At 37.4% G+C, this 14655-nt stretch overlaps 1 protein-coding gene across 8 annotated transcripts in view; it reads left to right on the top strand.

Annotated features, from left to right (window-relative positions):
* Positions 1-1715: 1715 nt before the first annotated feature.
* Positions 1716-14655, top strand: part of EXOC1 (exocyst complex component 1) — a 71051-nt gene continuing 58111 nt past the window's right edge. For 7 of the 8 annotated variants that reach the window (XM_026447657.1, XM_026447655.1, XM_026447656.1 and 4 more), the window contains exons 1-4: positions 1747-1892; positions 6144-6277; positions 8235-8365; positions 12303-12462. In XM_026447657.1, the coding sequence (XP_026303442.1) occupies positions 6154-6277; positions 8235-8365; positions 12303-12462 (415 nt within the window). In that variant the 5' untranslated portion in view covers positions 1747-1892; positions 6144-6153. Of the gene's footprint in view, positions 2053-6143; positions 6278-8234; positions 8366-12302; positions 12463-14655 lie in introns of all 8 variants that reach the window. The other variant, XM_023192189.1, reaches the window with a different exon arrangement.

Here is a 14655-nt window from a genome sequence, read left to right as displayed (position 1 = left end):
TGAAGGACTGAACATAACAGAGGGCACAAGCAGATCAGAGCGCTGCAAGGTATGGACACCTTCTACGTCCTTCTGTGCAACTTAGGCCACGACTTCAAATCCCTTCAGCGTATTATTCTAACCACTGCTGCAGGAACCTGCTCGGAGCAGGTTTGATGAGCTTTGAACAAATGCGAAATAACAGCACCTCTCCTCTCACTTTCTGCCCCAGCGTGTCTCTGATGTGGGAGTCAGCTTGGCATTCAGAACTGTGCGATTTGGAAGTGTGGAGTAGTTAATGCCCAAGGGCATTAACCTTCGATCAAAGAGGACAGGAGCCGACATAAAAATGCTTCCTCCATTCTTTCCTTTAATGAACAGTTCCGAGACTCATTTCATAAAGCTTCTTAGAAGGTCCTAAGGGACTGAGAAAACATTCAAATACGGTGATGACCAATTCAGTAACACATTCTTATACTGCATCTCCCTCTTCTTTGTTTTGTCTTCTTCCTCTTCCCTCACTTTGCTCCCTGCGATCAAATTTCCCAATAAACTATTGCACATAAGTGTCACTTTGCAGGGAATCCAAGAGGAGAGAGGATAATTTAATTTTTGGACACACAAGTTTGAGGTGTCGATAAGACATCCAAGTGGAAATGTCAGGCAATGGGCAGTATATACCCAAATCTCGAGGTTCAAGAAAGAGATCTAGGCTTCTGAAAGGCTATAAACATACAGGTAAATAAAAGAAAGATAATAGGACCAAAAAACACACGCAATTGTCATAGAAAGAGTGTCCACAGTAAGCATTCTGGTGCCAAGCAGGAAAGGGTCTTTGTAAAGATACAACCAGATCCTGCTCATAGAAGGGAAGTCATTTGATGAAAGTGAAAAGTATTCTAACTACTGTTTGCTCCTTTAAATTTCTAGCACAGTTATTTGATCTGTGCCTTTCTTTGGTCACTTATTTTGTGTCCTATTTTATATATATTTGTATTTACACCTTGTCTAGTCCTACCACACTGTGAACTCCTTTAGGGTAAGATTCATGCCTGAATCACCTCTGTAGCTCCAATCAAAGTGCCTAGCATTAAAAAAAGGTGCCAGGATTATGGAATAAATAAAACACCTACCTCGCAAAAAGCAACATTAGCATCATTTATTGATGTTTGGCATGGCCAAACTTAAACATGCATAAGCATCATCTTGCTAAGATGCAGATTCAGTAGATCTGAAGTGAGCCAGAGAGACTGCATTTCCTAAAAAGCCCCCAGATGATGCCCAAGCAGCTGATCCACGGACCACACTTTGAGTATCAAGGTCATGAGGACAATGGTTCTTGACATTAGCTGCATATGAGAATCATCTGGGAAGATATTAAAAGTACTGATGTCTGGGTCCCACCCGCAGAGATTCCGATTTAACTCATTTAAGCGCTCCAAAGTTTAAGTAGCTAGAGTTAATAGAGCTTTACATATGAAAAAAGAAACCATTTAATCGAATTTCTTCTTAAATGAATTGCTGCAAACATCTGAATAAATAACTATTTTGGAGAAAGTAAATACCACACAGCATCTAATCCCCAACTCGCAAATCAGCTTCTGTGTCATAAAGGCCCCGCCCCTCCCTTCCCTGACACGCCCGTCCAGTGAGGCCTAGCTCCGCCCGGTCACGCCCGTCGGTTGGGCCCCGCCCCCCGTGTCGATTGCCACGCCCTTTTTTCCTTACAGCTTCTTCTTCCTTCTCTACGGGGTCAACTTCCGGCGCGGAGTTTATCACGTGCCCGGATATAGGAAGTGTTAGGGGAACGGCGGCTTCCCGTTCAACGTTTTATTGAGGGGCGCATCCAAGTGACCCCATCCGGTCTCCGTTTCGGAAGACCCGCCTCGGCACAGCCGGGCCCAGTCCTTGCGGTAAGCCTTCGGCCGCGGCTGCCCGGTAGTTCCGGCGGGGGTGGACAGAAGAGCTGACAGACAGGCACCAGGGTCTAAGGCGGCTCCTCAGTCCGACTGCTGTCTCCACGCCTGGAGTCGGGCACCGCTCCCTCTGACCTTCCTTTCCCCGTTTGTCCTGGTAAGACGCAAAGGCTGGTCAGAGCATTCTCCAACCCCTCGTTCTCGGGTCTAGGAGAATGCGGAGCTGGGAGGGCAGTCCTCACGCTCCCCATTACGGTTCCGCCCATCAGAACCAGATTTTATTTGTGCAAAATGACCCTGATCGTAAGCTCTTTGGCGTGGACCAGGAGAGGAGAGCGTGACAGTGCCTTCCTCTTTCTCCAAGTTCACATCCCGGCCCCCCAACCCCCGCCAAATCTCTTAAGTGTATTTCTCTATTTCCGTGCACAGTTTTATCTTCTGGATGACAATGCTTCATGCACTAATATGTCTCAGCAGCATACAGGGCCCATCGCACACAGGCACTCACACTGACTATCTATTTGTCACACAGTGTAGTGGTCCAACTGAGCTTAAGGAAATTTAACCAGTACAGAGTAAGCAGTGGCTGGCTGCCTTTGGAACGTGGTCAGACATGGGTTCTCAGACCTGGAAAATAGTTTTAGAGGACCTCTAGGGATTTATTTACTGACTTTCAGAAAAGTACCGTAAAGACTGAAGAGTTAATCACTCGACTCTCAGGGTGTAAATGCCATAGAAGCACGCGGCTTCAGGTCTTCATAAACATATCTGTCATGTTGACTGCTATAAGCTAGAATAGCGTCTGGCACCTAATAAGCATCAGTATTTGCTGAATGATTGAAGAGTCACATACTGCTTTTCATTATGCCTAACTCCTTTATGATGTATGCCCAATCCTGTCTTGTTTTGCCACTTACTGTACACTCAGTTGTTGCTTGTAGCCAGAGAGGGAGTATGTGGTAAACGTTGGTCCCTATTATTCATTTGACCAGTTTTTACTATTCAGTTCTAATTACCTTAAGAGATATTTAAGTATCCACTAAACACAAAACTATGGTGAACATCCCTCCCTTCTTTCTCTTTAACAGAATTCTTGAGATATAGAAGCTTATGATTTAATGAGCCCATTAGACGGCAAATGCTTGATTTGTTTAGCTAATGCGGTAAGAGCTGTAGAAATTTAAAGGAGAGATCACTTTGGATTAAGATCTTCATTGAATCAACTTCATGTAAATCATGAAGTGTAATTAGGGTTTGGATAGGGCGGAGATGATATTCCTTACTTGGGAAGTACCAAAGTAAAGGTTTGACGTCCAAAATGAACAAGAGTGCTTGGAGTGCAATGTTTTTGAGACCATTAGGAAAACGTTGAGTAAAAATGTGATGTGATACAAACTGTCTTTTAAAATTATCTTGTTGTTCAGGATTGTGGGACCTTGCGAAGAGATAATCAGATTTTGTAGGGTTAAGTAAAGTTGATATGAACCTGGGTTAGTATATTTGCAGTGGGAAAAGAAAGGAATAAATTACATGTGGATGGGGGAAATCGCAGAATGTGGTAGCAGATTTCATGTTGACAAGGGAATAGGGAAGCAAATATGGTGGATTTTGAACCTGGACATTTGCTTATAGATATGAAAATTAGAAAAGGGGAATCTTGGAGGAGCTATACTGTCATGTTAGTTAATTTAGGCATTCATTAAATACCTAGTTTGCCAAGTTCTAGAAGTACAAAGATGATTAAGACATGGTCCTACTTTTAATAGGAGATAAAATACAGCTAGCTAGAAAATACAGTTCATAAATGCCGTATTATCAGAGTAGAGGGGAAATATTAGAGAGGTAGAAATTACTCTTTGCACAGGGTGGTGGCAGGGAGGGGGCTGCTTTACAGAAGAGATGACATTTTAGCACAATCTTGAGAGATGAATTGTAATTTCCTAGGGAGAAGAGAATTCTAGGAAAAGAAAATTGCTTGAACAAAAGCCCAGAGATAGAAAAGTAAACTGGCCAGTGCCAATGTGGCTTGGGTTTAGGAAGAAATATAACGTAGTGTCTGGGCCCTACAACATATTAAGGGATTAGCAGCATGGACACTCTACAATAGGCAAGAAGGAGGATAGGTTGAGTGAAGGTGTCGAGAGATGGAGAAGCGAGCAATTGGGGAAAATTGCGTTTCATGGCTTTTATATTCTCTGCAAGGTAGGTTGTTAAGTCATTTGCAGAGAGGAAGGAGGCTAACCTCTAGAGCTGGGAACTGAAGGAGAGTAATAAGGATTTGCAACAAAAGTCATGGGGAATGGGAAAAGGAATCATCAAATGAGGGATTAATTGCTCAGCAGCATTGAAAGTCTAGCTTTCACTGGTTGTAGATATTTGTAATGCATGCAATGAGCATGGATATGTGGCTTTTGAAAGCGGCATCTGGTAGTCCAAGAGAAGTGAAGAAAAGAATACAGTTTATGGAGATTGATAAAAACAAGATCAACTGGTCTACAAACAGGGTGAAATAATTGTAGGGGATAGTTTAGGTATAGGGAAATGAGCACTGTCTCCAGGCTAGGTTGGAAAAGAAGTAAACTTGGAGAGGCCAGATTAAGAGAACAGAAAGGAGGGCAGTGTCAGAAGACTAGAGGCTGAGATGAAGTGGAAGTGAGAAGATGTGAATTTTATGAGAAAAGCAATTTTTGAAATTGGAGCAGAGATAGAAGTTTTACAGATTGAGTAAAATATTGGGAAGACCTGGTTTACAAAGTAGTCATTGTGCTGTAAAAATGCATTGTAAATCATTTATTTAAAAATCATACTTTCTTCATTTTCCAATAGAAAGAAATAGTGTTTTAGAAGTTAGTGTCCTAGGCAAGCTCACATGTATGAAATACTACACATTTGCATTGAAAAAATAGTAATATATATCCACACAAATATGTATATGAAAAATAAAATAGAGATTAAAAATTATTTTAACTTAAGTTGATGTTTGAAAAGATGCTGAGTTAGATAAGAAAAAGGAGATAAGTGGAAACCTATTTTTATAACAGTTTAATTGAGATTACATATGATAAAATTCACCCTTTTCAATTATATAATGTAGTGATTTTTGGCATATTCACAAGGTTGTACAACCATCATTACTATCTAGTTGAAAAGCATTGTCATCACGCCAAAAAAGAAACTCCATACCCATTAGCAGTCAATCTTCCTTTCCACCTTCCCCTCCAGCTCCTGAAAACCACTTGTATTTCTGTATCTGTGGATTTTCCTATTCTGGATATTTCATATCAATGGAATCTTACAATACGTGGTCTTTTGTATCTGGCTCCTTTCACTTAGCATAATCTTATCAAGATTCATCAATACTGTAGCATGTTTCATTACTTCATTTCCTTTTTTTTTTTTTTTTTTGTAGCCGAATAATAATCCATTGTGTGGCTATTCCACATTTTACTTATATATCGTTTGATGGACATTTCTGTTATTTCCATTTTTTGGCTATTGCAAATAGTGCTACGATGAACATTCATGTACAAATTTTTGTGTGGACTCATGTTTTCAGTTCTCCTGGGAGTGGAATTGTTGGATTGTAGAGTAGCCCATGTTTAACTTTATGAGGAGCCACTAAGTTGTTTTCCAAAGTGGCTGCACCATTTTACAATCCCGCCAGCAACGTACGAGAGTTCTGTTTCCTCTCATCTTCACCAACACTTGTTATTTTCTATCATTTTTATTTTAACCACCCTGTGAGTGTAAAGTGGTTGACACCTCATTGTGGTTTTGATTTGCATTTCCTAGTGGCCAGTGATGTTAAGCATGTTTTCATGTGCTTATTGTCCATTTGTATATCTTTGGAAAAATGTCTATTCAGGTATTTTATTCAACTTTTAATTGGGTTATTTGTCTTTTTATTGTTGAGTTGTAAGGGTTCTTTACGTAGAAAACTATTTAAAGATTGAGCAGGGAGTTGAAGATTTTTTTCTTAAATCTTGTGTGTGTGTGTGTGTGTGCGCGTGTGTATGTGTGTGTGTACACTCGGTGAGCATTTCCAAACATGTTAGAGTTTGATAACACTGGTTCTCTAATTTTATTTCCAAACTTCCAGCTTTATATTTTTGTGATATAGGTGTATTCATATATTAAATCATTTTTCCTAGGCTTGTTAACCAAAAATCATTTTCAAATCATAAATTCGGAAGTGTAAGGTGGAATGATGTTGGAGTGAGCTTAATATCTATACTTCAAATTTTTCAGCTGAGAAAAGATGACAGCGATCAAGCATGCATTACAAAGAGACATTTTTACACCAAATGATGAACGCCTGCTGAGCATTGTGAATGTCTGCAAAGCAGGAAAAAAGAAAAAGAACTGTTTTTTATGTGCCACAGGTGGGTATTTAGTAAGAAAGAGTACTTGTTTTGTATCCTTTTGTTATTTAGGAGATATTTCCTTTTGTTTTGAATATCCCAGTAGTCTCTATAATTGGACAAACTGTTGGGTCAACAAATTCCCACTTGGCTTTGACAGGCTGTTAATTGTTGCCAATCTGGTGGCAGTGAAATAGTATCTCATTGTGGTTTTAAATTGTATTTCCCTATAATGATGAGATTGAGCATCTTTTCATGAATTTCTTAGTCATTTCACTCTCTTGTCTGTGAAATTTACCTGTTTAAGCCTTTTACTCACTTTTCTATTGTGTTGCTTGTCCTTTTTCTGATTTGTACAAGTTCTTTCTATAATCTGGGTATCAGTCTTTTGTTGTTTGTATGCATCCCAGGTAGTGGCTTGTCTTTTCACTTTTTATGACGTCTTTTAATGAAATTTATAATTTAAACTAAATGAAATTAATTAATCCTTTATGGCTTTCCCTTTTGGTGTCTTAAAGATCCTTCCCGGATATCTTTTGTACAGTCATAAAAATATTTTCCTAAATTCTAAAAGTTTTATAATTTTGCCTTTTACATTTTAGTCTTAGTTCACCTGTGTCGACATCTGTCGTGGTGTGTGTGAGCATTTCTGGTTATCATCTTATATCTTATTTTTATTTTGTTTTTGTTCTTTATTCCACCTAAATTTTAGAAACAACTTGTCAAGTTTCAGACTTTGTTGGGATTTTGAATGGAATTGTTTTGAACCTATAGTTCAATTTGGAGAGAACTTACATTTTTATTGTATTGAATCTTTTGTGTCGATGAACGTGGTACAGTTCTCTGTTTAGGTGTTTTATAACTTTTATGAGTTTCATCATTTTCTCTAAAGGTTTGGCATGTATATTGTTGGATTTATTCCTGGGTATTGATTTATTCTTAGATTTTATTTGATAGTCATGAAAACTCTTTTTAACATTAATACATTTTAAAATCATATATTGTTAGAATTCTACAATGAATTGTGGTGTTTTATATGGATATCTATCAATCTTGCCAAACTTTCTTATTAATTCTAATTATTTGTAGACTCTTTGAAGGTAGTGATATTTTTCTTCCTTCCTTTATAGTTTTTATATCTTTTATTTATTTTTGTTGGTTTAGTTTCCTAGTTAGGACTATCCATCCAGACTCCATGTCAAAGGGAATGACTTCATTTTTAAGCATGATATTTGGTATAGGGTTTTTATAGCTATCTTTATAGTGTTACGTAAGTTCCCTTCTATTCCTGATTTCTTCCAATTTTTTTAAAAAATCATGAATGGGTGTTGAATTTTATCAACTGCTTTTTGTATCATTGATAGTATCATAAAATTTTCTCCCTTGTTAGTGTAGTGTATAATTGTACTTGGTTTTTCAAATGATAAATTGACTTTTTAGAATGACCTCACTCAATCATAATGTATCTGTATTAGGCCATTCTTGCATTGCTATAAAGAAATTCTTAGGCCAGGAGTCGTGGCTCATTCCTGTAATTCCAGCACTTAGGGAAGCTGAGGTGGGCAAATGGCCGGAGTCCAGGAGTTTAAGGCCAGCCTGGGCAACATAGTAAGACCTTTATATATAAATATATTGTTGCTCTTTGAAATACTATTTTGCTCTTTCAAGCCTCGCAGACTACATATGTCAATCATTCTTTAGATTTTTACCTCATACTTTTCTTTAAAACTGGTCTGAATTAATGTATTATTAGTATATCATTCCTTTATTTCTCAAGGAGTCTACTCTGATCCTCTAGTCTGACTGAGATGCTTCTGTTAGGATTCTGTGCTTTCCTCAGTCAAAGCCCTTTTTGCAAAGTAGTACACCTCTTTTAGTATCAGCTACTAGGCACCTGAAAGCTGTACTTGCAAGGAGCAAATGAAGAATGAGTGAAAGGAGTAATGTTTCTAATAAAAGTGTGTGTTTTACTCAACAGTGACAACTGAACGCCCTGTGCAGGTTAAGGTGGTCAAAGTCAAGAAATCCGATAAGGGAGATTTCTACAAAAGGCAGATTGCATGGGCCCTTCGAGACCTTGCTGTGGTAGATGCCAAAGATGCTATCAAGGTAGGTTTTTCTCAGTTATTTGACCTGTGTTCAGAAAGCATCTTTCATTTTATAACATGGTATTACGTATTCTAAGATGATCTAAAAACAAATTAATGTATATGTTTGTTTTCTTATTTTTTTGCTTTTTAAAGCTATAATTATGTTTGTGCACAAGCTACATAAACTAGAGCAAAATAACCTTGACTGTATACATTTCTGTGTTTAGATTAAGTATAATTTGTATAAAATCTATACATAGTATGGATTTTAAAGTGGTGTGTCATGAATCTTTTTGCTTGTTTGTTTTTTTAATCAAAATCATATAAACAAAGTAATCCTTCCTTAGTCTTCATGAGTAAACATACAATCACCAGCTGGGGCAGCCAGACTAGCCTTTCGAGGCCACCATGGCTTTGATGTTTGTGGATCAACAAAAAAACAGAAGTGATAGTGGATTACATACCTTATTTTAAGGAATGTAAATAATAAGATCTATAAAGATATAAATCTTACACTTTATACATAAACCACACTTAAACTCCAAGAAAGTTGAATAATGTGATAATCACATTAAAGGACCACCTATATTCCTGACAGTTCAAGGCCTTTCACAGCAATACCCTTTTTTCAAAGCAATCAAGTAGGCCTCCTTTGATTAAATTAGGTGCTTCCTCCCCCCTCAGCCTCTCTCACTCTGCCCTTCATCTTTCTCTGCAGCCCTAACACACGTACAGAACACTAGGGAATACTTTGTACCACAACCACTTGTACTGTCGGTGGGACTAATATAATAGCAAGGCTTACACTAGTGAAACTACAGGCGCTCTTTAGCTCTACAAATCTCATACATTTACTAAAAAGGCATAAAGTAAAAACAACAAAAAACAAAAAAATTGCTGTGTAAAAAGCAATCTGGTAAAATACAATTCTGATTTTACCCTTACTTTGGTACAGACCTCCAAGGATCAGAAATCTGGACAAAATGACAGGTAGTTGAGTTGGGTGCAGAAAAATGAAGTAAGAACAATTTGAGGAGAGCCCTCTATATCTGTATAATTCAGATTTCTTCCAAATGTAAATCTACCTTTTCTTTAAGTATTCTAGGCTTACTGGCCCTTTGCTTTATCCCTAAGGAGCCACCCAATGCTTAGAAAAATGTGAAATGTAGAAACAGGATTTGACAGAAATTTAGAAAGATGGAGATTGGAAAGAAAATTATAATGGGATGTTTAAAAAACAATTTAGTCCAGGTGTGGTGGCTCACGCCTGTAATCCTAACACTTTGGGAGGCTGAGGCTGGTGGATTGCCTGAGCTCAGGAGTTCAGGACAGCCTGGGTAACACGGTGAAACCCTGTCTCTACTAAAATACAAAAAATTAGCCGGGCGTGGCAGCATGCGCCTGTAGTCCCAGCTACTTGGGAGGCTGAGGCAGGAGAATTGTTGGACCTGGGAGGCAGTGGTTGCAGTGAGCCGAGATCATGTCGCTGCACTCCAGCCTGGGCGACAGAGCGAGACTCTGTCTCCACAAACAAAAAAAAAAAAAAAAAAGCACACTTTAATAAGTAATTTTTATTACCATGGGGAGGGATCAAGAGTGGAAACTTTTCTGGTTGGTTTCTGTTTAAGACAAAACACCTTAAGGGCTTTTAAAAACTGTACCTTTATTAAGAACCATTTTTCCTTTCAGTAGTTTTGCACTTCGTAACCCTGTTGACTTGCATAATTCAGTAACATTGCTGAATGCTTGTTTGAATGCATTCTCACAGCTGACGCCTCTTGCCAACTTGCTTAATGGATTTTTTTTTTTTTTTGCGTTTTATGTACGCACCTTGGTGTGTGTACACTATATATGGATATAAAACATAAAATTTTTATACATAACTTAACATTAGCCATTTAGTATCACACATTGATTTGTGTGAGTGTTGCCACTAGTGCACTCAGCTTCTTTTATGGTATTATGGGAAATATTCCCAGGGAAGAGATTATTTCCCATCAAGTTTCATATTAGTTGCCAATATTCCTATTGCATTTTTTTTAAGTAATAATGCAATTACCTTTTCATTGTAAATGCAGGTTTTAAATTTTTGATACTTTAATTCTGTTTGTTAAACTATACATTGAACTAATTAGTAGTTCCATGCTGCTGTAATATGATTGTTGTACCAAAGGTCAAATCCTGATTCCTAAGATATTCCAATTCTTCACAGTAAAAGTCTGATTTAACTTCCCTTATTTTAATGTATTTACATTTCCCCCAAATAACACTTTAAATGAATCAAATATATTATTATTCTTTTATCCTGTAGAACATTAAGAATATTTTAGCCTATTTTTTAATTCCTTGGATGTGAAGTATACATCCATAAGTTTGTTTGTTTGTTTGATTGTTTTGAGACAGGGTCTCACTCTGCCACCCAGGCTGGAGTGCGGTGGCACAATCTTGGCTCACTGCAGCCTCCACCTTCCAGGCTCAAGCCATCCTCCCACCTCAGCCTCCCAAGTAGCTGGGACTACAGGTACATGCCACTACACCTGGCTAATGTTTGTGTTTTTTGTAGAGAAGGGCTTTGCCATGTTGCCCAGGCTGGTCTCAAATTCGTGGGTTCAAGCGATCTACCCACCTCAGCCTCCCAAAGTGCTAGGATTACAGGTGTGAGCCACCAAGCCCAACCTGGTTTTTTATATAATAGTCAACTAGTTCTATTCATTCAAGGGAGGAATATTAGCCTGGTGTGTAGAAATATTAGCCTGCTGTAACATGGCTTAAGAGACTTGTAGAAAGTATAGTGTAATTCTCTCAGATTGGTTGAGCTTCTTTGTCACATGAAGGAACTTTCAGCCAGGAACAGGGCTCATGCCTGTAATGCCAGCACTTTGGGAGGCCGAAGCAGGAGGATCAACTGGGTAACATGGGGAGATCTTGTCTCTACAAAAAAATTTTAAAAATTTGGCATGCTGGTATGTGTCTATGGGCCCAGCTACTCAGGAGGCTGAGGCGGGAGGTTTGCCTGAGCCCAGGAGGTCGAGGCTTCAGTGAACCATGACTGCACCACTGCATTGTAGCTTTGGCAACAAAGTGAGACCCTGTGTCAAAAAAATAAACTTTAAGACCCAGCAGCACTTTTAGCTTTTGAGGTATCTTTGATCATTCCTTATTTTCTAAATAGAAAATAATTAGGAGCAATCTCTGCTTTTCACCTCACTTGTTCTTAGAAAGTACACCAGGGGCTGAGCGCGGTGGCTCAAGCCTGTAATCCCAGCACTTTGGGAGGCCGAGACGGGCGGATCACGAGGTCAGGAGATCGAGACCATACTGGCTAACATGGTGAAACCCCGTCTCTACTAAAAAATACAAAAAAAAAAGCTACTTGGGAGGCTGAGGCAGGAGAATGGCGTAAACCTGGGAGGCGGAGCTTGCAGTGAGCTGAGATCCAGTCACTGCACTCCAGCCTGGGCGACAGAGCGAGACTCCGTCTCAAAAAAAAAAAAGAAAGTACACCAGGATATACATTCCTTAGTAGGGAGTTAATGTCCAATTACAGTTTCGAATAGTAGTACATTATTAAAGAAAATTTCTAACTAAAACTCGGTAGGCAATTTAAAAAGAAAAATTAGATCCATGTCAAAGCTAAAGACCATTGTCATCTTACTGATGAGGAAGCTAAGCCACAAAGCCATTAATACATCCTATACTTCTGCTCATAGACCTAAAGGGCATGGGAAGAAAATGACCACAACAGTATGTTGTTTTTTCATCTAGCTTCTATGGGGTGGTAAACTTTTTGCTATAAATTGAATTCTCCAAACCTTTCTCTTCCAGTTGCTTAGCTGATTTTTAATACCCTTTATTTTCCAAAAACAGCATAAATTCCTTTTTTTAATGTAGATTTTACTTTAACAATGTAAAAGGATGCGATCAAAAATAATATCTTTTGTGTATTTTTATTTTAGGAAAATCCTGAATTTGATTTACACTTCGAAAAAATATATAAATGGGTTGCCAGCAGCACTGCTGAAAAGAATGCATTTATTTCATGCATTTGGAAATTGAATCAGCGATATCTCCGGAAGAAAATTGATTTTGTCAATGTTAGCTCACAGCTTTTGGAAGGTAAAGTTAAATAAAAATGTATATGTAAAATCAATTATATCTTTAAGTGAATATATAATTTGACATCATTCAAGTTAATTAGAATACTGAATTATCTTATTGCAAAAGAACTTTAAAATAATTTCTCTTATTGCAGAAATTACGCTTTATTGTAGAATATTAATACATTATGATAAATAAATAAAAACCACTTATTCTTCAGCAATAACTACTATTAGCACTTTGTTAGATATTCGTCTAGTCTTTTTCCTGTGCGTAAACACCTTTTTAAGATAAAGAAATTTACATTACATTTTTTAACGTTCTTTTTCATGTATGCATCATGAACATTTTTCATGTTACTGAATACTTACCCCAGCATTATTTTCAGTAGCACCACAGTATTCCATTATATGGATATACCATGTTATTTAACTAATCATTTATTTTTAATTTTCCAATCCTTGCTTCTTTTAAACAGCTCTGGGACAAATATCCTTGTAGCAGTATTTTCGTACAGAGGGTAGATGTAGTGGTTAAGAACATAGCTCTGGAGTCAGACTTCTTGGATTCAAATCCTGGCTTTGCCACTAACTAGCTATGTGACTTTGCATTGATACTTACTCTCTATGTTTCGGTTTCCCTTATCTCAGAACTAGAGATAATAATAGTATCTACCTCATAGGCTTGTTATGAGGATTAAATTACTTAATATATGAACATAGTAAGAACAGTGCCAGGTACATAGTAAGTGCTCAGTAAATATTAGCTATTATTATGTTACCAGTATAAAATCCTTAGACATGAAGTTTATTAGAATATTTTTGATCAGTATATCTTCAGGAATGTTACTGTGCATCATTTTGTGTTGTAAGACAAAAACTCTGCCATTAATTAGTGAAAATATACAATAAGATTTTCTCTACTTTTAAAATTTCTTTCCTAAAGATATAAACATTGTAAGATAGCACTTAGTAATTAGTGAGCCTGCTGCTGATTTTAGGCTTGATGCTTGGCAGTGGCAGAGACAAGTCACATCTGTCAGGCACCAGTAGTGCTGGTCTTATGTAGGAATCCCCAGGGTTGCCATCTCACCTGCACTAGTCCCCAACATCTTGGTAATTGAGTGTGTTGACGGAATGACCTTCAAGAAATTTATGGTAACTTTTCGTGCCTTGAATTGTGGTTTAATTTGCTTTGAATGGCTTTTATTTTTTTACCATTTCAGGGTTGAACATTCTGATGAGTCAGTGATTCAGTGATTCACAAGCTTGCTGTTCTGTCTTCAAATATTATGCATTTCCAGATGTTATTTATTGTGTAAGATGATTTGAAACCAGTATATTTCAGGACAATCATATAGAAAAATACATAACCTACCTGGATCTGTCTCATTAAGAAATATTACCAAAATCAGTGAGAAGAGTAGTACTGTTTTTGAAAATGAAAATGAAGTGTCTAACATAAAAAAAAAAAGATATTTAATTTTTCAGGCCATAAAACAAGAGTATAGACATGTTCATGTTTGCAAACATTAACCCTAATCAAGATTGATTTTAAGAATACTGAGAAGATCCTTAAGGATCTCATTTTGAAAATCACTTGCTATACATCAATAACTCTTGCTTTGGTTTAGTGGAGTTCAGGGAGTAGCTTTATTAATGTCTACAAACTTGTTTTATGGACCTTGAAATCACAGCCTTTAATTCCCATTAAAAAAAAAATGTCTCTAAGTTTTGGGTGATGTTAGAAAAGAAATAAAAAATTATTACCACCCCCATTTAAGAGCTCAATAGTTAAGTAAGACTGTTTTGATTATAAATGCTAGCAGTGGCAACTTGGTAGTTTTTATTGTTGACAATTGAATATGTAAGTTAAATAATGGGGCTTCTCAGCAGAATAAGGTTTGTAAAAGAGGACTTTCCAGCAGTTGAAGTAGAGTGAAGCTTTTATTTGGCCTTATTTTGCATTCTTTTACTTGCAACCAGCTTTTTTTTAAGAAAAAAAAACTTTGACTTGAATCCTTAAATGCCAGCTTGAATTGTTATTTTGTGTGATTTTTTACTTGCCTCAATCTTGTCTTTTCTTACCGTGTTTTGTGACTAATCCTTTGTGAGGGAGTGTCTGGGTGAAGCTTTCAGGCTTTGAGTAATATAACTAGACTAAATGCATGAGTCACAACTGACCTAAATATAATCCCCAGGAAATGATTAG

This window comes from Piliocolobus tephrosceles, chromosome 3, assembly GCF_002776525.5.
Source record: "Piliocolobus tephrosceles isolate RC106 chromosome 3, ASM277652v3, whole genome shotgun sequence".
NCBI lineage: Eukaryota > Metazoa > Chordata > Mammalia > Primates > Cercopithecidae > Piliocolobus > Piliocolobus tephrosceles.
Note: the sequence above shows the minus strand (reverse complement) of the source record. Positions and strands in the feature narration are given on the sequence as shown.